The sequence below is a fragment of the Pungitius pungitius genome, chromosome 5, assembly GCF_949316345.1.
Source record: "Pungitius pungitius chromosome 5, fPunPun2.1, whole genome shotgun sequence".
Classification (NCBI taxonomy): domain Eukaryota; kingdom Metazoa; phylum Chordata; class Actinopteri; order Perciformes; family Gasterosteidae; genus Pungitius; species Pungitius pungitius.
The window spans coordinates 13317840-13342283 of NC_084904.1; the positions used below are offsets into that span (position 1 = coordinate 13317840).

Here is a 24444-nt window from a genome sequence, read left to right on the forward strand (position 1 = left end):
GTTTGATGTGTTTATAGTATAATTTGTACAACAGTTACACTACATGACTTATAAAATGCCTCAAGTGATATTCTGAAATCACTATTTTTGTTTGGTTGTAAAATCCTGTACATGTGAAATATCGAAGAAGGGACACTTTAAAGGGGTTTGAGTTTGTATATGCAATATATTTGTTCATTTGGAGTAAACACAAAGAACCACCAAACAAGCATAAAACATAAAAATATGTATAGAAAAGGAGATTTTTTGGTGTTTTATATATTCTTATATACAATGTAGATTACGATTTAACAGAAGATAGGAAAAATATAGGAAAATTTGAATTTATCATAACTTCCTAAAATCTAGGAAAAAATTAAGATGAGACGTAACCACAAAATGTATGGAAGGACATCACCATGTGAACAAACTTTAATCCATCTTAAAGAGTGAGAAATGCAGATGTCAAAAAAGTGCCTCTTTCTACTGCTCCGTCATCTTCAGGTAATCAAAATGTGCGGTGAGACTGTCAGTAAGAAAACAATGCTACAAAATAACTCAGATAAATGGAGGTGATTATAAGATGATGTCTGATACAGGTATCTTGATTATATATGCCAGTCAAAAGCAGTAAATTATTTTTTAGCAGTGCAGCACGGAAAGCAAACGCTGAGCAGAGTGGAATGCTTGTTATATGTGCGGATCAAAAAGGCGACAATACACAAAAAAAAAAAAATCTGTTTGTGTTTTTCACAAGAAAAGCACGTTTGTGATCCTTTGTATTCGAGATCTGATCCCTCCCGCCAACATTCCTGCTGTATCTCAAAAGGAAATAAGTTATTTTGGTCCAGGAAAGGTGCCCGCTATTATATCCAAGAAAATGAGGCTGGGTAATTTCTACATACTTGTGAGAATATTTTGTTTTGCTCAAAAAACATCAAAATAGAGAATCACACTTTTCTTTATGCTTTCTACAAAACAGGGAGTCACACTTTTTTCATCCTCCCAAATAACACGGAGTACAAAGTTTCAGTGGGAGGATAACGATGAAAAAGTATGCACAAATGTGAGATGGTGTCCCTGAGTAAGTGTCTGTGTCTCTGCCCGTCTAGATGGTCTCCACATAGTTGGCAGGGAACAAGCCCTGACAGCCATCTTTGCTCCATCCCCTCCACCAGGCTGTGTCCACCGTTTCCACGTCCTTAATGATGTCACCGGGTTCAAAGGAGATCTCAGATTCGTCCTCTGTGGGAACCACGCGATAACATGGTGAAAAACCCTTAGATTCCGGTGCAATTACTGTAAGTGGAGGCACTTAGAGTTCACTTTGAGAGTGATAATTGTCTAAATGGCAGCTTACCTGCTTGGTAGTCATACAGAGCCCGGACACAAATTTGTCGCTTTGCTAAAACCTGTGTGGAGAGAAAAGTGGAGTCAGGGAAAGGCTGTAATCATGAAATATATGAACATGAAAAATATTTCATGGACTTTCTTAAAATTAAATTAACGCTGGCAATTTCTGTATATTGAACAAAGTCCATTAAATTCAAAAAAAGAAAGAAAGAAAGAAAGAAAGATTTTTTTGGGGGGGGGGGGGCAAACCAGCTTTGTGCAACACACTTAACAAGTAGAATTTGTATTTAAAGCTGCTTATAGATCAATGGTTTGTGGACTACCTCTTGTCCATTTTCTGAGATAACTGGTTCCTCTTCCTCATTGTTGTCGGCCTCCTCTTCGTTGCCGTGGAGATCGTAGCACACAGCCAGCTCCGGCGAGCTGAGTTCTGTGTCCGATGGACTCAAGGATCGTCCTGAGGAAGAGACCGAAATGCGAAATGAATCAATCAAAGTCCAAGAGGCAAAGTGAATTCATTTATTTATGTTTCGTCGCTGAATAATTCAACGTGGTAAAAATTGTTTAAAATAGATTTGTTGCCGAACCGGTGCCATTCTCACTCGGTTCTCCATTTGTGATCCCGTTGGTTGACGCGGTGACAGTCTCATGCTGAATTTCTTGACAAATTGGTTCAGCATCTGAAATAATAACTTGGTTGTAATCTTTTGTCATAGAGCAGCGTATTATCAAATGCCATTTTAACTTCTGCAAAGCTTCAGTACATCATTCAAAAATAAACTGTGTGTGACAGTGTAACAATGAGACATGTTAATCAAGTCCAAATAGCAGGATACAAGAACAAGAGGCCCACCGGTGACTGTCGACTCTTCCTCTTTCTTTGAAAGCTCGGCGGGCTCAGAGGGAGTTTGACTGCCTTCTGATTGATCATTCTCTTCATCCTTTGTCCCCTCTTCCTCTTGCACCACCTCCACTGGCTCCTCCAGTGGGGAATGCTCAGTTTCCTGTTTTAATCCATCTTCCTCTTCCTCTTGCTCCTCTTCCTCGTGCTCATTTTCCTCTTTCTGGACTGGTTCTGCGGTGACAGCACAAGGCTCTGGTTGCATTTTAACTTCTCCTTCATCTCCTTCATGCTCCTCCACATCCTCTTCCTCATCTTCCTCCACCAGTACGGCATTCACTTTGTAGCCATCGTCATAGACCTCCTCCGCGTAAACAAGGGTGACGTTGTTGGAGTCTGTTGATTGAAAAATGATATCATTAGAAACATGACAGAATTTGATAAGCTCACATGTTGCAAAAGAGCCCACAGACGCTTTTGATAGAAAAAACGGAACTACGAAGAATCCAAAAATGCAGTTAAACTCGGCATGATTATAAGTATGAGGGGTTTACTTTAGGACAAATATTCTAAACTCTTCCATTTAAATATAACCAGCCACTGATTCATGACCCTCCCAAACTTAATCCCATTGCATGATCAGATCCATAAGTAATAGTTTGAGTTCTATTCCCTACCTGTATTTGGCTGTGGCCTCTCTGGAAGAGGAGCTGTTGGAGCTTGTGGTGCTCCTCCAGACTGGAAGCAGAAGGTGGAGGGCTGAGGCTGGGTTGGGGTCTTTGGGGGTGAAGCTGGTAGGGCTTCTGGATCCAACTGAGAGGGGTCGTTTTTTGCTAAACTGGGGTACAACGAAGCCAAGAGACTAGGGGGGGCGGGAGGGGCAGAAGGTTCTGTGGGTGAGGGGGGTTTGGCCTGAACAAACACCTCATCTTGCTTGTTGGTCTGTGGATCACTGGGCACTGCTGAGCCTGGAGGGGCAGGACGGAGAGGAGATGCGGGCGGTGAAACGGCGGCTCTGGAACTTTGAGGAGAAGTGATAGGGCGAAAATCAGGACTTGTTGGAGGAGACATGGCACGGTAGATGGAGGAGGGAGGAGCTCGGGAGAAGGGGGATGCCAGGGGTGAGCTGTAAGGGGAGGATGACGTGCTCTCTTCTGCTTTGGAGAAAATAAAGGCCGTGTCCGTCAGGCTGCGCTGGTATCGTCTGAAGGGTTTGCCTGGAGTTCAGAAAGTGAAACAATGGACATTGTTTATCCGGAAAATGAACGATCTTCATCCAGTTCCGACCCTTTTGTCAATGGGCTCATGTGGACCTTGCAACACGTGGTGTCATGCGGCTCCACCTCTGATCTACAGTGTACATACCAGAGCGGGAGGATCCAGGGCTGGTGGGACTTTGTGACGACGATGAGGACAGCTGCCTGAAGAACTCTCTTGGGTTCATGGAGCGCTGGGACACCAACGCAGCTGCCTCCTGCGGGTTGAGTCATGATTAGAGTAGGCTTGGGACTAAACAGAGTAAGACACATACAAATGACAAAGGGGTGGCCAATTCAGGTCTTAGACAAAAGGCGTGGTTCCCAAACAATACCAAAGGGGGTCAGCTGTTTGGGTTTCTGCTTCAGGGGTGTAAGGTTCACTTACTGCTGCTTTCTCTATGGACTCACTCCTGCTAAGACGAGCCCTCATCGCTTCCACATGCTCCCTCTGCTGCTGCTCCTGTCAGAGCAGAAACACAGCAGCAATCGTATTTACATATTCACTCTCACATTTTTATGTTTTTCATCTCTTCATTCGGAAACTATTTGAAAAAGTAGACGACAAAGCAGTTGAGACGAGTGACACTCGAGTGTTTTGACATTAATGATACGGTAACTGTTGACACAAAGCGATGCCTCGCGAGTAGTGTTTTTGTTTTCACTTATCTTCTACAAAACCCTCACTAAACTAAAAACAAGTTTAAACATCCTTCCTTTCCATTCTCACAGAAATAAAGCATATAGTGTAATATATTGTAGGCAGTCTGAACTGTAAGTGAAGACTCAAGGTAACTGTGAGCCCAAGTCCACGAAAGATATTTAATTTATTTTTTCATTTTATATTTAGTGTTGCACAGCATAAATATGAAAACCATAATTCAGTATACATTAAAATAATTATCAAATGCCTTGAAGGTTGCCACGTCTTGCTATTTCACGCGATTGATATGCTCAGCAACCATACAGAGTAGGTGACATGGAATCAGGTTTAACATGACAACATGAATATTCACTATAAATATTAGATAACATTCTTATCCGCTGTATAGTCCCATAATTATCTCATGTTAAAGCAAATGATCAGCAGGTGGTACGTATTCTACATTCCCTTGTAAGTGTAGTCAGTCCAGTGTTTGTTCATAGCTGTAAAGGAATTAGTCCATGTGGATATTGGGGCAGACAAGGGAATCCATTAGTTCATCTGGATTACATTACATGAATCAAATAAGTGTACTTATTGACAATAAATAAACAGTGCCACATCTGTATAGTATGCTCACTCACCCATTTGGATTTTTCCTTTCTGAGGAGCTCTTCTTCTTGCTCTGCCTGTTTTCTTCTGTTTAGGAGGAAAACCAATAACATCATGTTACCAACATGTCTCCAAAAGTCTTCATCCAAAATGCACCATATTTATTATAATTTTATTTGAAACTATTATACCCATTTATTAAAATAAGTGTTAGCAAGCTCTTCTCCTGTGCCAAGATAATCCATCCACTTGACAGGTGTGACATTTCAAGAAGCTGATTAAACAGATTGATTATTACACATGCAGCCACCATAAAAGGTCCCCCTAAAATGCAGTTCTATCACAAAACACAGTTTTAATGCAGTCTGCCATTGGCATGATGACTGCCAACAGAGCTGTTGCTGTGAGCCACCTACTTCACTCAGCCATCGAAGAGGAGTGGACTCCTCAAGCAACAACACCACACTGACGAGAAGGAGGTGTGTCACACTGCACGAGGCTATTGTTGGTGACAGCAGATGCTGACTGATAACTGATGCATTTCAGTAGCCCCAGTTATGTGAAATCCTAATAAATATTGGTCTTTTATCGTGACCAGCCCGAGGCACACCTGTGCAATAATGATGCAGGTCAATCAGCATCTCGATATGGCACATCCTGATGGATTATCTTGGCAAAGGTGCATGTCTTCGCCCGCACGGATTCCAACCGATTTGTGCAAATCCTTTTATTGAATAAACCTTTTGTGTGCACATAATAAAGGTGTCAGATCTTACATTTCAATTTCCACTTAAAACAAGTGCAGCATTTATACTTTGGCTCGGTGGATTTGCTCTTCAAATCTTTACAAAATACTGCCGCTGGAGGGCACTATGGGAAAAGACATTGTTCCTACCGCTGCTCCTCAATCATTTCTAGCTTCTCATTCATCTTCCGGTCCCTCTCTTCTGCATCCCTCCGCTCCTTTGAAACTCTTTCTCTTTCGAGGCGACGTCTCTCCTCTGAGGCGCGCCTCTTCTCTTCTTCTTTCCTCTCTTCCTCTTCACGCTGACGCAAACAACGAGGAACAATTGGGACGGTCTTATACTTATATTTAACTTCAATACCAAACGTGAATTACAGTAAACATCCGTCTGAGCTATTGTTTAGCCAATGAATTTCGGTCAAATAAGGTTATTAGCCATACCTCTGCACGGGCCCAGAAGGAGTCTCTATTAATTCGTCTCATCTCCATTGCAGCATTTGTTTTTCTGTAGTTAGTACCCTATGAGATAAGCAAAGGAATAGTGAAGGAAAAGTTGTATTTTATTCAATAGTAGAGGAAGGGGTGCCACTTCATTTTACTGCATTATTGTCAATGACTGTAATTACAATCTTTTCAATTTGATTTCCTTGTGTTCATAAGAATACTAGAATAACAAGGGGGAGTGGACGGTTCTTCCTTAAATTGTGTCACAAATAGTATTTGTAAGTCTATGTCTCCATCTGATGGGTCGATGAGGTATTGCAGTAGACTCACCACTAATTCCTCCTTGTCTGCACACCTGGAGCTCTTTCTCACCAACTGTGCGGGAGCCTGGGCCTGGGCCTTGCTGAGCTCTACTTTGACCTTCTCCTCCGTCACATCCTCCACTTTCTCCGCAGTAATGAACGCGTTTGCTTCCTGAAACATGGAGGGCAGGGAATGAAAAAGAGACAGCAAGTGGAGCAAGAGTATTGAAGCCACACACTCAAATGAACAATACAAAACGTAGACCCTGCTGCTTGAGATATAAGGATTGTGACAGAGCCAAGAATCCTACTTGGCCTTGGTGTGAGGACAGCAAGGCTTTGCTTGGGATGCTTATTGGTGGCTGAGGGAAAGATGAGGGGAAATTGAATAGGGCATATGATAGGGAGTGTGAAAAAAGGTGTGTGTGTGTAAGCATTTGTTTTTGCAAAAAAGGGAGAAAAATAAAGAGGCTCTCACTCAACATGCAACAGTTACACAATATTTGGAAGTCTAGCTCAAGGGTTAGATAAGATAAGAACACGAACATGAGACATGAAATCATGCATGTTGCCAGGACCTCAGAATAATTTCAATGGAGAGTAAGACCAGGCTTGTTGTTGATGGAGGGCCAGTTTTGTCAGTCTCCAACCGGAAACCAGAACTTTATCAGAAGGATGACGCTGACGCTGAACAGAGCGTTCACTGTGCCCTATCATACATGTCAGTACAGGGAATGAACCATATCACTCTGAATGTCACTGCAAAGCCCACAGAGATGGTGGAGAAATCACAGAAACAGACAGAACCTAAAGTAGCAAAACACTACTCTACTCCCACCACTATCACCAGTATCCTGGTATCGTCACGTACCGTATGCAAATCTAGTTATACCTTTTTTCTAACGCTATACGGCTCTCAGCAGCATTTGCTAAGTTACTCTTTCACTATCTTTTTTTAAGATGTAAATAAGAAGTGCTAGAATAAATAACGCCTTCCTCTTCTCTCTTTCCTTCCCCTTACTATTCTCATACAGCTGTTTCACCATATGTCAACCCCTTAACATGTGTTTTGCTGTAAATGTAATGACCTCACAAGCGCCAATCTGCTAACATTAACATTTAACTCTTTCTATTCAAGCTCAAAGAACTGCTTGTATAGTGAACTACCTAATTAAGGCTAAATGTGTCAAAATGATCCCTATCAATGCTCTAGATATGTTCAGGGGGAATCTTAGTATGTCATCCAAGCGGGATGTGGCATGCAAACCAACTATCTTCTTAGGATTAGTGACATTGACCATGGCGATGAATAGCAGCTAAGGGTATAAGAATATCACCTCTCTAGGAGGAATAAGAGCCTGAGGTGTTTATTGTGTGTGATATTTTGAAAGTTAGTGAGTTCAATGTAAAAATCCATAAAAAAAACAACAACATATTTGCCTCACATCAGGATAGGCCCATTGATTGATCAACCAATAATTGATCAACATTATGGTGACAGGACAAAGAATCCATATATATATAGCCTGTGACTCAAGATGCTTGAGCCAACAATATATTTGTTAGATCTCCACAAACACAAAACACTTGTGTCAGTTGGCATGAATTTCTATATGGTGTCGCTTCTTGTAATTTTTGCCATGTGGCCTTTAAAGTCTTTCTAGATCAGGATAGAAACTGTAAAACAAACCGGTTTGAGTAATCATTTTAAAGCATTTATCTCACTCCAACCCTCCGATTATTTCACAGACAAAGGTATGCTGTACTTTTTAAAAACGCTTCCCACGATGTTTACAATGCTCATAGCCAGCATATGAGGTAACTCATTAACAATGTGAACAGTGAATAATCTTGTGAATTTAATAGAGCATGGACAAAAACAAGTCAAGTCACGTCTGCTGCACTGACCAGAAGAAAAAATAGCTAGTTCTGAAAATACCATTTCAGTAATATGCCTGGCTAAGATGTCCGTTATGCAAGCTTATACATGTAGTCTGAAGAAGCTATAAAGAATAAACCAAAGGCTGAACTTCTGTTTAAAGGAAAATGACATTCTTTCATGCTCACAGAGACAGTGAGCAGTGACAGTAGTGACCGCAAGTTGATTGCGTTGTTGGTCTGGCTGTTAATGTATTATGCGCGTGTGTGTGTGTGTGTGAGAGTGTGTGTGTGTGAGTGTGTGAGTTCATGACTTTGCTGAGGTTAGGGGTCACAATTCTCCCACAAGTGTCAGTCGGAGAGACAATTCCTTTCACTCTATGCCATATTGACCATGTGGTCATTTCAATACAGATAAAATCCCATGACAATATGTCCAGAGAACACTCAGAAAGCGCAAAGCTTGCAGATAGTGGCTCAAAAAATCCCACACTGTGTAAAAAAAAAGAAGACAAAAAACAACAAACATTCCACACATGCTTCCTCAGTTGACTGGGTGATGCCTTTATATGGAAACTAGTAAACCTAGGGCGCCTAGTTAGACCGAAACCCAAAATAAACAGTTTGAGCGATACGGATGGAGAGATCTGTAGTCAGCATGAATCATAATGTAAGCTGCAGATTGTACCCTCCATCTGACTCCATACCTGAATCATGAAAGCACAGCAGTGCCCTCCTCTTCATTCCCGCTACTTCCTGTCTCTCCTATTACCTGAGTTTGTGTTTCATCACAGACAATAGAGCCCAAACTCAGCTGCCTCTATAGCTGAAATGGAGAGAGCGACTGCATAGCCAAAGTCATGACTAAAACTGCAACACAACAGGAAGTGGACTGAGGACAGGAAACTCTCAAGACAATACAAAGCAAACTGCTGTGAGCAAATCATTTCTGTGCATAATAACTGATCACAGAACGTTTTCACTACAGCAGAGATTTGACAAGTAAAGAGACCGAATGCCTGTTTCCGCCCCGTCCTCAATGGTAAAACTGTCACAGCTGGAAGTATGTCGTCTTTAATGCACAGTGTAATTGGGACGCCAAACAAACAGACATTTGTAAAGCTCATTGGCAGATACTGCACCTTGAAAAAGCTTCTGATGGCTGGAATGTGGCTGGCACATTCTGTCCTTCGGAAGTCTTCCACATTTTGACCGACCTGCAGACAAACACAGGATGTAGACACTTACATTCATGCCATACCTCTCTCAAAGAGGACTAAAAAAAGAGAAGGTAAGCAAGGTTAGGAACAATAGAATTGACGTGTTTCACCATTTGAATAGATAACTCAATAGAAAATAGTAAGTCATTCCAAGGGAACGATTTACAGTTTACCCTCTTATTTATAGACCTGTGGTTATAACAATACATGTGAATTAACTTTAACATCACTTCACCACAACAGAAGGCCAGCAGCATTATAGACCTTCTTTCAGCATCTTTGTCTTGGAATAATTCATGACCAGATATTCTTAGTGAAAAGGTGGATTTACGGCCAATCAAAGGCAGTTTCGTGAAACCGCTAACGCTGCTGTATCTAAAGAAAGTGCATATCTTGGAGCGCTTCTTTGCATACCTGCTATTTCAAAATGTATGCGCAATGCTTATGTGTGATCTTGTAGCTCGTGCTTGCATGTGTGATTCCTTAACGTGATCATGATCCTGTCTGCCACTCACCCAGATGATCATAGCAATCCGAGCGCGACCTGTCTCCACACTTTCCACTTTGCACAGTCCGTACTGAGCCTTGGAGATGTGAAACTTCCCTGCCAACTCTGCCACACCACCCGCTGTAAGAGAGGAGACAGATCTAAGTACAAGTTGAAGGAACAAAGTAACAAACAAGAGTGATGGAGAGATAACAGAAAGGCTACACGTTTCAATATTTGATAAAAGTTTGAAGAATTTGATAAGCTCCATGGTGTTTTGGCTAACTTTACATTTCTATGAAACCTGCAACAGTCTGTCTTACCTCCTGAGTCAGCAAGTTTGAGCTTGTTGGTGATTCCCTCATACGTGAATATTGCCCTGTGGACATAGAGACAGGCACACAGGTCAGCTACTGAGAAATGTGGGTAACAGAGACACATGACCAACACAGGATTTTCAGTGATAAAACAAGTGTAGGTTTGATTTCTGTTTCCCTAAAAGGCTCATTCAAAACATTCACATCCAGAATGAGCGTGTGGACAGCTGAGTATGCCATGTGTTTAGTCTTTCGCAGTGCACAGGGGACACACAAAGGCACACTCACATGCCTAGCCAGATGTGTTACTACACATTCTATGTGCAAACCATAACAAGCATCCCAATAGTGCAAAGCATTTATACAAAGGGCCAACGATGCCATTCTCTTCTTCTCTTCTCTTCACTTTTTTGGTCTCCCAGAGGCCTTTCCAGTGCACGTGTAAAACAGGAAGGCACTAGGCAACAGAATAACCTTCCCTCATAGTGTTTACCTCAGAGATGGATCCCTACGGGGTTTCTTTTAGATCTTGCAGGTGAAAACCTGTCCCTCCGCACCCTTCTGTCAATCGGCCTGCAGGTCACTGTGGCAACTCAACAACTCAGAACGCGTTCCCATGATACCAGTGGGATGCGATTCCACCACTGAACAAACCAGGCGAGTACAAACTAAACTGAGTGTTTGTTTTGAGATGTTGGCTTTGTTGCTGAATCTCCGAGACAAAAATGTGTGACTTCAGAATCAACCAAAGAAGAAGCAAACCACGAGGTACATTGGTACTTGCTACACAAACAAATAGTTCAAAGTCCAAATTGATACCCATGTGTTATTTTGACAGGACATGATACTAAAAAGGTTCTGATTCATGTGTGTGTTTGAAGCTCCACTGGGGGTAAATGTGTGTGTGTGTGTGTGTTTGAGTGTGTGTGTGAAAGGCTTTACGAGGTGGCCTGCAGAGAGATGGATTGTCCCAGCTTTATAGGACTGTGGTGGTGTATCCGTGCGTCCGACACTGTTCCTTTGTACGATTCTCTCTGCAGGGCTCCTGGGCGTGTGTCAGTAAACATCTGGAGCTGGGTGACGAGAGTGTCTGGCCATGAGCAGCTGTTACAATTGGCCAAAGTTAAATGTTTAATGTTTGTGGGTGTTTGTCGGGGGGGGGGGGGGGGGGAAGGAGTAAATAAGACTGAGAGTAAAACAAAGAGGAGGAGGGAGCAAAAAAGAGAAAATATAAATATTTGGCTTTTGATACAAAATCAATCTAAAGTGAAAGAAACAGCAGCTATATGAAGGCGGACAACTTGGAAATTAAATCGTTTAGCATCTCGAAATCACTGTTATTTCTTCCAAAGAAAAAAGGTTAAAAAAATGTCAATCGGTATGTAAGTGTCCTGAGGACACAATAACCACATTGTCTGCCTTTAGGAGCAAGCTGCCTACTTGCCCTGCATGTGTGAGGAGGCAAGCTGAAACTCCTCTTGCATTTTGTTCATTGTGCAAATAATAGTGACTGGTATTTAATGAAAATATATCATGTCATCTAGCAAGACATGGGTAAAAAATAACAGAAATATTCTCCAGGGCTTTCTGTGAGCTTTGGATCACCTGTTTTTTTTCTTTCACATATCTCTGCAGGGATTAGTCTAGCCACAATATTTAAAGAAACAACACACACTTCACTCCGGCATTTGTCTTACCAGCATCACTTAAGACACCAATCCACATTTACTGATCCTTGGTCCTCAAGACATTTCTAAACATTTCCAAAGGTCACCATTCACAAGCAGTTCAAGGTCAAAGATCACTGGGCCTCTGAGGGAGTCGTAATTGCATGAGCAAATTCTCTACCCACAGGGAACAGGCTTGCACATGAGGATACACTGTGCCGTGGAAGACTCTTTGTCCTGTCAGAGCTTTCACTTGCATGGAATTTGGCAAAGGTCTATTTTGACCCACTATTATTCTCCTCAAGACTTTACTTTACAACCAAAACAATATCAGTAATTGGACCTGATAACATTTAGCATTTTGGAAGAACCACAAATCTCAGATTTGGTCCCCCGACGGAAGGAAACACCAGCACGTATTCAAGGGAATAACTAAATATCCATGTTCCGGACTGTTCTCTCATCCGAATGTTTTATCAAACAATTATGTGGTTGAGATTTCAATCAGCCCTGCTTACCTTATTTATACAACCCAATGTTTCCTTTCTGCTGATATTACATTAAATGAGGCCTCCAATAGTTCACTGTTGCAGATATGGCATGTTTTTAAAACTGTGCTTCTACTTCTGTGCCATTTACTGAGCATAAGGTCAAACCCTGTGGTAAACCAATGATTGTGAATCTCAATATGCCAGCAGTGTGGTGTAGTCAGTAGAGAGTGACTGTTCTCCCTCTATACTCACTACACAGATAGTTAAGGTTAAAATTCGAATTGCAAGTGTATACCCTGCTAAAGTGTCCCTGAGCAAGACAATGAAACCAAAAAAGTTTTACGATCAAACTTAAATAGCTTACCCATTGGCACCCAAGTAAGCCTTCTGTTTCTCTCTTTTTTTGTCTGCAACTTGATTAGCTGTTGTTACTGTAATGTAGTGGCAGATGTATTCAAAATCTTTCACAACTAAAAGTGCAGATAGACCCCCATTCCTTCACATGTGCAGGTTTCATGAGAGCCATTCTGACTGATGAGAAAAACAGACTCTCCTATGTCGATACTCCAGCCCACAACCAAACTGAGCCAGCCATGACCTCAGCTCTGAGAAGGAGGGAGGGAGGAATGGAGGGTGGAGAAGAGACCGAAAATGTAGGGAAAGAGGCCATCATTCAGGGCGTGAGGGGCATGAAAAGGGGAGGTTTTTAGGCGATCAAATATGGCCTAATATTAAACAGCATCATCTTTTTAAAAGTAACTAACAATGAGGAGAACAATCTGTCCATCATTACTACGGCAAGCTGCTAAGTGCAGCTATAAAACAAATAAACGATCATTCATCTCTGAGTATACAGAGACAAAGGCACACACACACAAAACATGTCGGAGCCAGTAACAATAGGGATTGTTTGCTTTGGAGGCCGTGTAATACCTCCAAACATGCAACGCTCTACCATTTCAAGATGAACATAACAGAACCAGATGGTGAGCCGCGTTAGAGAAGGCCTTGTTTTCACTTATCTCGGCATTCCACTTCCCCGGGCTCCAATATGAACCATCACAGTGTGGAATTATGCAGGAAATACTAGAACATAATGTACATACTTTGCTTGAATTGTCATTTCTGAAGAGAACTTTTGAGGGGTTTTCATCCCTTTTTACTCTCATCTAAATTTGTTTTGATGCATGTCATTTGACTTGTTCATTGTTAAACAACAAGACAAAGCAAAACTAACCGATCCACGCCGATGCAGCGCCAGTCCCGCAGCCAACCAATCCATTTCTCATGAAGCGCGTTCACTTCGCCATCGCCTCGCTCCGTAAATTGTGTTGATATCTCAACATCATCGTTGCTACTCTAAATTCATTATTCTGAATCCTGTCTCCTACAACACATATTTCTTCCCCTCCTACTTTAAATCCTGGAGCACAACGTACCTCTTTCACAAACCAGAGCCATATCTCATCCTCATCTTTTCTCCCTCAACTACCCTTTGTCTCACTGAAAGGAATATCTTGTGGGCTCGTAGGTCATTTATTCATTCCATCTTTGCCAGCGGGGCAGATGTGAGAGATTTGTGGTTATGCACGCTGTAGCGATATGATAAATTGCACACGAAGAGAGAGATATGACAAAATGGATGAGAGACTGGGGGCTTCCACCAGAATTTACCGCCCAGATAAAGCTCTGCATCAGGTTCATATTTTGTTCCTGTGTGCATTGCTCACTCACATATTGCACGCAAATTCCCCCGGTGGCCCCATCAACTCTCATGCAAGGCACTTGACCTGCGCTTTTCACGATGCAACCTCTTCAATGCTCATTTCATGCTTTAACGTCTTTCACATTTTCTCTACGCCTACCTTTCCACAAGCTTCCTTGTGTTCATTTCATTTGACATCATGTGTTTTTTCTCCCCCCCAACTTCTTACTCTTGGCTCAAAGCTGACCTGGGCTGAGTGCTATTTTTAGTCGCTCCGTCTACCTCTCTGGCTGTCTTGGAGTGGGGAGCTTGGAGACGTCCCCACAGCGTTCATTTCCTCTCGCCAAACATGGGCAAAAAAAGCCAGACTGGACTGAAAAAGTCCTTCCCCCCCCTTGTCCGGCATGTTGCTCACAGAGTGTCAATGGGACGACCACAGATTCTTCAGTCCGTCTGCACAAGGGAGACATGTGGAGGTTTACGGGTTGAGGGTGAGAAATGTGAGTAAGAGAGAGGAAGTGACGGAATGAGAATGTAAGTGGAGGATAATAAAAGGAGAGAATGGCACAGCATTTGCTGTGGTGATGCATCCCTGTGACTGAATAACGTTGCACGGCATGAACACAAGGCCCATTTCCACAGTGACCTTTGGCCATTAATTAAGTTAATTAAGTTAAGTTTTGTGATAAAGCATTAATATCAAAATGATTTAGATTAGAGGGTTGGTGCTCATATGAACCCCTCAGTCCTTATTAAATATCTTGCTCGGAGAAAGGGAGCATCTGCAGAGAAACTGCAAAAGAGAAAAATATTATGTGATAAAGTTTTTTGAAGATGAGGGTAAGGAGAGAGGACATTTGCAAAGAAATAGCAAAAGAACACAAAGGGGTATAATCTTGGTTCATACACTCATGGCTTGCTACAGAGGATTCAGTCAGGTGCCCTGCAGTGAGGGGGCTCTAACAACTGTAATCCCCACAGACCAAGCAAGAGGGCCCCTTAATACAAGCTGCTGAGCAGAAAGGGGATTTAAGCCCTGCACATTTACCCCACAATATAATATAAAAATTATATGTAGCTTAAGCGCAAATTCAGTCAGGAAGACAACCGGTCTGACTCTGTTTGCCTCCTTTGTAATTGCTCTATCAGCTGATTGGGGGCGTGCACATTTGAGTAACCACTCGGATTCTACACACTGTTTCCTTAAACCAATCACGTTGTCGTTGTCAATCTTTAAAAAGTGTTCTCCTCTCTGTTGGCGTCAGCTGTCATTTCAGCATGTAGCTGAAGCGACCCTCCTCCACCCCAGTCACCTCCAGTTGGCATCAGCATTGTTCCTGGTTCGTCATCAGGTTGCTGCTATTCCTTACACCACCTCCACCAGTGTCTGGACTCCAGGGGGATTGGGCTTATTGGACCTCACTATCCCTGCCTTCGGGGATAGTACGTCATGAGGGAGTCCAATCGCCAAAGACTTTGCACAATTCATATTTTATGCTTGTGTAATAAATTATTGTATTACTATTAAACAAGTCTCTCCTGATTGAAATTATATTAGTGTCTTCTGCTTGCCACATACAATTTGTCTTGGTTATTAGTCCAACAATGAAATGTAGTTTACATTAAATGTGCTGTTTAATGTATTGGAAAACTATTTTGACGTTCTGATAAAGTCACAAGGCGGACAGAAACCAAAGAAGCTATGGGTTGAATGACGTGAAGTAAAGTGACAAATGAACAAGCCAAATATATGGCAATATTTGCTTGATGCGTAATATCCTTTGCTTTCATTTCAACTGACACACTTTGCAATACTTAACATGCCCCTATCCCACTGAGATGGACTCCAAAGCAAACAAGGTAAGGCAAAGAAGCTTCTTGCTCAAAATCTTTTGAATACGTTGACATCTGAACTACATGATGTTGAGACACGCTGTGGTAACAATGACCTCATGTTAGTCCACAATTACAATTCCTTTTTTATATGGTGTTGTGTCTTTTATTGTCTTGTTTTTGGTACCAAATGGAAAAAAGTAAACTCTAAAATGATAAATTTGTATTAAAGATTACATTGAAAGTAACCTGTACTAACATGAAAACATTTCTTTGCTTTTAATTAATTTTGCATTGATGCATCAATGGCAATACTGCTGTTGAATCCTGTTTGTCTCTACTTTAAAAAGTGTCCATTCAAATCCATCTGAAGAATATTCACTGCATGCCTATTTGACCCTATAAGAGAATACTTCCTCCGATCCACCCTCTGAGTAACTGACTGATCAGTATAGTATTTGACTGGGTGGAGGACCCGGCAGAGTGCTGTGGAGAATATTACAGACTGCAGCTGTTTGGCCTGGATGGAATGGAAGGGTAAATAGTGGGAGAAATGACAGAGGCGACAGTGAATGAAATAAGAGAGAAAATGTATCTAAAATAAATAAAAGCATGGACAGAGAGTCGAACAACAGAGCGCATACAATACGGCAGTGGGGGGGGGGGGGGGGTGGTGATGTAGGAGGACGCAGTGGGAGGCACTGAATGGAATGCTGCCGACGGGAGGAGAGAAGGGAGGAAAATGTCAGCGTAACACAGAGCCAAGGAAGTTTAGAATTTGACACACTCAACAAATAAGTAATTCAATCAGCGCCAAGGACCAGTGAGAGAAAACAGCCTCCTGTGCTGAGGCAGATTGAAAGAAATGGGGAACAGACAAAGAGAGACAGACAAAAGCATGCTGCTGATGGTAGATGTTGACTCAAAATGTGCAGGAACAAAAACACAACGAATAGAGCAGAACGGGTGTAAACACTGTCAAAGGGTGTTGAAGTGCGAGGTGGTGCGTGGACATTGTGGGACATTGTGGGGCATTGTTGGACTTACAGCCATCAGGTCATGCGCACATAACAATAGCCAATCATAGAGCAAAAACAGCTGCACATGTTCTCATTACTTCGCCCCCGCATTTATCTCTGTGTCATATAAATCCCCATCATCAACAGCGTAGGTGTGCATGTCCGAAGGGACACAGGATGTGAAAGCAGTAAATATTCCCACACCTGGAGTTTGCCACCACCCATTAAACCTTGGAATGGCTGAAGCCTGGAGCCGCTCGGTCTCACTGGTTTTAAAGAGATTCACAGAAATCACGATTTCTTTCTCGCTGTGGCACCTTTATCAATTCAGCAAGAAGAAAGAGTCCAGACTACCACTGTTGTGTGGTACATACTATATGTAAGAGCTGATAATGAGGGCGCTGGTGGGTTTACACTCTGAGGTGCAACTCAGCTCTGACTCAACACAACACTAAATATGTATAGCAGATTGATGGTAAATTTACTATAGACTGAGCTGCAGAGTTAATGTAGTTTTGACATCATTTCAACTTTGTCAATGTCAACCTAAGCATTATATTACTAAGTAAATAACTTTTAGGTTAAATAAAAATATGTATTTTCCGTCACAAATGTTTTGTATTTGTTAAAAAAAGACAATGGGAAAATTTGGTGGAAAATGGATGAATTTCAAGATGAACATAACAGAACCAGATGAATGAATGATTGAATGAAGTTCAATGTCATGAGGGTGCGTGCTGAAGAGCGATGGTGGGAGATGGAGAGAGGGAGTACTATTCAGGTCAGTGAAAAGCCACTCAAAGATATGGTTCACACTGGGGAAAACGATTAAACGCAACAGGGGATGTAGATGGGTATAAATGGGTGGATTGACATGGGGCGCAGTTGACAATGGCACACAATGGGAAACGGCCATAGAGTATATGAGGTTTCCAGGGGGACAGAAGAGCATGTGGTCACTGGGAAAAGTGTCTAGATTGGCGTATTACCGGAGACTCTATGGGGTAAATTCTAACAACTATTATAGGGTGGTGTATGGTCTGTTTCAGAGAGCTACAGAGAGAGGATGAAAAATAATTCCCTACACCTGAGATAGGAAAGGACAGAGGGGAATAAAAGGGGATGTGGTAAGGAGAGAAGAGGAATGTGTGACTTTGAAACCTCTAAAATTGTGATCCATTGGGATCACTCTGGCATTTCCTGTTCATGCTGTCCCATACTGCTTACACAAACATACACACACACACACAGGACAAGCCTCAGGCCTCTATATCACAGTTATTCTGAGTTCATTCCAAACATGATGGCATCTTATCGTCAACCATTTCCTTGCATGAAACAAATTAAACTCTCCCAAGTATCACATAGCGACCGAGACCTCATTTGGCCTGTCTCCTCGGCCGCCCTGTCAGTGCTCTGATCCACCTCAGAATCAGGATCTGTATGTGAAATTTGACTGCGGTTCCCACTATGTTCTCCGCATACATACAAATACACAAGAAAAATAAAATGTAGAACTATCATTCCTCTTCACCTGTACTTATATTTCCTTTTGCTTTAGTCTGTCACTTTCAAAGCTGCCTCCTGACAGCGCCATCCCACTTGTGTCTCGTTATTCCCTCAGTAATTCTAACCAAGAGTCCTCGCTCATTCATTTGCACCCCTTTCCCAGCCTCTTCAATCCCTCTCCACTCATCTCCCCCGCTTCATTCAGTCTCTCTTAACAAACAATCTAGTTTTCCCACCAGGGTTTCCGGGACAACCGAGCCCCCAGACTCTCATCAGCCACCCACAACCTGTCCACCACCAGCAAGTGAACAAACAAGACAGGAAAAAGTAAAGTGGAGTTCCCAGTCAAGGGCAGTCAAGCAGTGTGACTTAGCAAGATGCTAATAGTTAACCATAAGAATGCCATGATAACAACCTTGGTCCTCCTTTGCAACCATGGTGAAGTGGGATAAAATACTTGAGTGGATGATGATGGTGCCTCACAGCGCCATGAAAGCTGTGGGAATGAGGGAGCGCTGCGTCGTTTTTCAAGTGGCTCAATGTCGTCCTTGTGTGTTCTTATATTATTGCACGTGACAATTCACACTTGCAGAAAATATGTTTAAAAGTGTCAGTGCAAGTGTCACAACTGTAATCAAGAGCAAAATAAGAATTACGTTATTGTCTGTCAAAGCCGTTCGATTTTAGTCGTGCTTGCAAAATAAAGCAGACACAGAAACAGAGAACACGGCGAGACAGTTGGGCGTGCACATGGTTTACCTTTTACAACAGTAAGTCAGACTAAAGATGCCTACGAGGATTGGCTAGAATACAGCCAACAAGAAGTAAAGCGTTTTCTAGATATCACATATTCATTCATAAGACAACACAACTGTTATCCATCTATAGATGATCTTTCCTGAGTATATATTTTAGCAATTGGGAGACTCCTGCTTCGGCACATTGCTATTCACACGTGGACACAACATTAAGACAGGCAGGTCACTCTCATCACTGCAATACAAACTATGAGTTGTGTTGCAGCAGCACGGCTGCTTTTTACAAACTATATGCAAACCAGCTTCTTTTTTCATAGCATTTGCATGAACGATTCCTCTGGTTCCCCAAACACAAAGCAAAGACTTCAGCCTTCATCTTGCAAAAGGAAACAATGACATATTTGTTGAGCTCACTGTGGGCATATAAAGGACATGTCTCCAGCGGAAACAATGTGCAGAGGGTATCTGGATTAAGGTCAACTATTCAACTTTTCTGAATGAACAAAAGGAGGATTTGACAGAAAGGTCATGTGTTAGGAAGACAGACAAAATACTTAGACTATTTGTTATTGTTCACAGCAATCTTTATGTACATCTTTTACTGTAATAAAAACAAACACCTGCTAGATATTACATTTTCTTCAAGGTAGCGGCCCTTTTTATTGTGTTTATAATAGAAAATAGAAAATTGATATCGTGAAGAATAACCACAGTCATGAAACATGAATTACCAGCCTTTGGCATCTTCTGTGGGACAATAACAAGTCACACTTCAATCAACAAGGTGTCAATTTGTGGTTTTGTACCTGACAGTTTGTACACTAAGGAGCTCAGAGGGACACATACACAATGCACACATACAGATTAAGCTTGTGCAGTCAGGTCTCATCATGACTGAGACCTACCATTACCCCTGCAGCTTCATCCTAGACCCCAAATGAACTTAAACAATGTTTAAATGGGTGGTAAGCAGTTGTTAAGTGATTACGGTTGGGAACATTCACCAAAGAGATACAACAGCCATTACAGCCATGATTGGCATCTTCTAACAGGCCACCCACGCTCACACGGGTACCTGAGTGAACTGAGCGTGCCGCTTCCAGATTGCAAACCATGCGATGGGAACTATGTTGGTGGTAAGCAATGGGACAGCTATGAATTAGGTCAGGAGCACTTGAATGGCACAAGCACGACTCTGGTTAGTGCTCAAGTGCCCTCATTTCCAACCAAATAAAGCCCCTCTGGTCGAGCACATTTCCCGTCATGCCAGCTTTTGCAACGGTGTGCGGGTCTGACCGTGGTGTTAAAGAAAGCCCCAGTATCTGATTTTAGGGATATTAAATATCACAACCAAAACACACCAAAAATGACGTTTTTGCTGGGTTTTAGCATCAAAACGTCTGTGGAAACTGAAGCCAATACGTGTCTCCCAAACATCTACCACAAAGCACAAGAAGCAAAGGCAGAGAGAAGGAGAAAGAAGTGGCCTGGCCATTGGTCCATTGTAACTTCCAATGAAGTTTGACGCTATTTATATCAAGAAATCAATAAAACACGTCCTCCTATCCTTCAGCCTCATAACAACACTATGTGCAGCGCTTTGAAGCTGTATCCGGACCCGCCAGCGGAAGCCAACCAGACCGTTTGTTTTTCGTCTGTGGGATTTCACAGTGGGGTGAACAGAGGGATTTGTTTCAAAATAGAAATGTATGATAACTTTGACGAGGATCACGCAACCATTTGTGTGTCAACAGCTTTTGTCATTCGGTCTCCTTCTGACAGGTTGGTGTTGGTGGATAATTAAGGAACTGAATGAAAAGCAGAACCTGTGCAAGGAAGTCCAAGCATGAAGTAACTTCTTGATAACAGTGTGATGGCAATGGTTGTTTACCTTTGCACAAAGGGTAACTCACTTGCTGCTGAGTCAGCACACGCACACTTTTACACTAGCAGATGTACTTAATGCTCGTGCATCCACACACAATGCCAGCACTGCGTTTTAACCCCCCCCCCCCCCCCCCCCTTGCCTCCCTCCATTACCACAGGTGTCTTCCAAGTTGCGCGTAACTTAAGACACAGGAACTCCTGAGGTCTCACTTAATCATGCATGAGCCCGTTGAAATTCAGGCAAGAAGCAGCAGACGCTGAAGTAAAGACTCCTCCGTTCATCGAGAGAGTCCTCTTTCAGGATATCACAGGCCTGGCAAGGAGATGTGGTTGTTGCTGATAACAGTATATACTTTCCTAGCAATACAAAACTATAATCTGTAATGTCACAATATTCACATGTGGTTTTTATATTGAATTATGGCTACAGTTCACTTCATTCATACGTTTAAAGAAAATTACCTGGAATAAATTGCTTTTGGCAAAACCGGCTCGAAAATGAGTCACTTTGTTACTACAATGCAATCAGATATTTACTTTATGTGTCACTACCTGCTGACTGTAATAATCCATGAGCAAGGACATGGCGAAAAGCTTTACACAGCAAGTGTGGACAGCATGAAGGAGGTTTATGAATAAGAAGGTGTGTTCAAAGTCATCAGGGCATACGAACAGCTGGCCCCAACCCACACCACACAAGTCTGATGAATAGATTAAACAAGAATTCCCTTCTGATCAGTTTGCTGAAAACAATGCTGTAAACATTTTTCAAAGAGATTTTCTCTTGCCTATTTGTCATGCTTCAGTCTATTTTGTACTTTCCAGAAAGACACCTCTGAGTCTGCCAGATCATGATTTGGGCTGCTAAGAATAAGAAGTATTTCCTGTTCAGAGAATTAGACCATGTCCTTGGGAACATGCATCAACACTGTTTCGCTTCTTTCTAGGCACAAAAACACACAAACAGTACGGCTTTCCAGCCTACAATTGGGACATTTTGTTGTCCTCATCGGCCCGGGACACTGGGGAGAGACCTCCAAGGCTTTATGTAGAGCAGAAAGGTCTGAATGAAGGATGCATTGAAATTGCTTCTCTTTACTTCAGAGCCTCACCCACAAAGGGTCTGTTTCCCATTCAGGACACAAGGTCATTAGATAATACACATGGGGACCTCAAAGCCACATAGTGCGGGCGGGAGCATTCAACAAAACAAGCCTCCTACCCGTCTCAATGGCAAACTTCCACACACACACACACCCCCAGACTCACTGCAATAGTGTCTGCAGGATGCTTGTACACATCCATGGACAAATATATTCACAAACTCAACAAAGTCCATGGATGTCTGTTGTGTTGGCTGGACAGCGAATTTCCCCCTTGCACATCTCTATTCAGTCACAGCAAAGATCGGTCTTAGTGATTGCTGGAGAATTTATCTCTCTTTCCTTTTTTCCTTTTTTATTTGTATTATTCCAGCTCAACCTAACGTGTGTGTGTGTGTGTGTGTGTGTGTGTGTGTGTGTGTGTGTGTGTGTGTGTGTGTGTTTGTGTGACTGTCCAGGCTGGTCTCATCCTGCATTGTGAGGATACGTTGGATTGTTTGACAGACAGGATCTGTTGAACATTTAGGCAAACGCTCTCCACCGAGCAGCAGTGAAGTAAGGACTGTGAGGTGTTGCTATGGGACGAACCTCCGATACTCAACACGGAAACTTTTAGTGATTTTCCAAACGAAAAGGAAGAATGGAAACTGAATTCCGCTTAGATGGGGAACTTATTTGCACCCCATTCATGAAGATTTCAGCAAGTCAAGGTTTACTCATGGTGTTGAATACCATTTCCTCATGTCTATGTGGCTTCATTGAAAAAGCCTGGAAGGTAGGACCAATGTGGGCAGTGAGACATGTGAGGCAGAGGAAGATGAAAGAAGGATGGACAGATCCAGTCCTCTACTTCCACATGAGCACACGTATGTGTGGGCTTGGGCTTTGCCCTATATTCTTCTCTTAATGAAAGCAAGTGTGGAAAGAGCAGGCTCATATCTAGTTCTCCCTGTGCTCCCTCAAGTATAGTGACAATATGTCCGTAGCTGGGGATGACACACATTCACAAATACACACACACACACACACAGTAGAAGACAAGGAGAAAGGTATTGTTTGGAAACGATGGATATTTCCCCATAGTTACACACCAGCCCAACCCTGTAAGAAAAGAAGTGTCAGCATGGCATTGTTCCACATGCACCAGAGCACAATTATTTCATTATTTAAACTTCTCATGAACTTGTTAAACTTACATGAATCATCTAGTCCACACTCTCCCTTAAACCCTATACACTTACACTATAAGATCGCTAAAAACAAAAAACAAATGGGTCTGCTTGCACTGGAAAAATATTTATGCTTATTAATATCTAATAGTTTGGCCCAACTAAACTATACTAACATGCAACTAAATTCTCTAAATTCTCATCATCATTATTATTCATGTGAGTCAAATTGAAGGGCCTCTCCCTAATAGGCCTGGGACAGTTACATGATCCTCGGCACAAAGAATGAAGTCACAGAGAGCCAGGCCCGGGTGAGGCCAGCACCGCCTGGGAGCCACACCAGCCGCCTGGCGTGCGTAATGGACGGTAATCCACACCGCGCAGCGGCTCCCCAGCGTGTACGGGCACAGTCGATACACACACAGCATGTGACGCTACACTAAATTGGAGTGCACGTGTCACCACTGTAGCCTATACTTTAAAGTAAAGGTAGTCCAGGTGGCGTACTGTCCCCGTGCGGGACATCTCCGCATCTCTCATTGGATTCGTTGACATCCAACCGCTTTATGCAACAGTGACCGGCTCACAAAGTTAAACTATAACATGACATGGGCTTTTCAGTAAAGTTGACGATTGCACGCGTCTCCGTCATTTCGTGTCGCAACGTCGCAGAATTGCAAGAAATTGGCATTTCATCATACAGATTCTAAACAAGAGCGGATGCAGTTTGCGTGTTACCAGTTGGTGGAGGACCGGAGGTTGAGGATGTCCTCTTTCGCGGTGAGCAAAGACAGGCTGTAGGTATCAAGGTTCACCGTCTGCGAGCTCATGATGGCAAAAGTTTTCCAGACCACTCCCGCAGCTTCTTTCTTCACTTTTCCCGACCTGGTATCGGGTTCGAAGTATCTGCTGCTGCTGCTGCTGAAAAAAAAAAAAAAAAAAAACAGCCGCAGCGAAACACCGAGGGGTCGTTCGGGGCCGAGGACGCAGCGGTAAAAGAATGCAGGGTTTTTCTTTTTTCTTTTTCTTTTTAATGCGATGCGGAGTTCGGTTCCCAAAATTGGAGCGGTCCGTGCGGGCGTTACGCGCTCACAGCGTGGAGAGAGAGAGAGAGAGGGATAGAGAGACTGCGACTGCAAACTGGTCTTTGTGCAGCAGGGTGTAGAATGCGTGTTCACTACAAAGCCCCACCTCCCGTAGAGAGAGTGGAGAGCGCAACGACTTAT

The 24444-nt window shown here is 42.7% G+C and overlaps 1 protein-coding gene across 2 annotated transcripts; it reads right to left on the minus strand.

Moving 5' to 3' along the window:
- On the minus strand, positions 1-24413 carry si:dkey-40c11.2 (drebrin-like protein A). 2 transcript variants are annotated; one of them, XM_037483265.2, is made up of 16 exons: positions 23957-24413; positions 10084-10139; positions 9789-9901; positions 9196-9270; positions 6204-6347; positions 5871-5948; positions 5580-5731; positions 4717-4771; positions 3818-3892; positions 3539-3647; positions 2851-3390; positions 2186-2569; positions 1935-2012; positions 1656-1789; positions 1340-1391; positions 1-1224 (listed from the first exon to the last, which is right to left on the minus strand). In XM_037483265.2, exons 1-16 carry the CDS (start codon positions 24046-24048, stop codon positions 1088-1090), a joined length of 2274 nt encoding a protein of 757 aa, XP_037339162.2. In that variant the 5' UTR covers positions 24049-24413; the 3' UTR covers positions 1-1087. The 2 variants fall into 2 exon arrangements, with proteins under 2 accessions (XP_037339162.2, XP_037339161.2); XM_037483264.2 differs by having other exon boundaries at positions 3-1224; positions 1920-2012.
- Between the last annotated feature and the right edge of the window lie 31 nt (positions 24414-24444).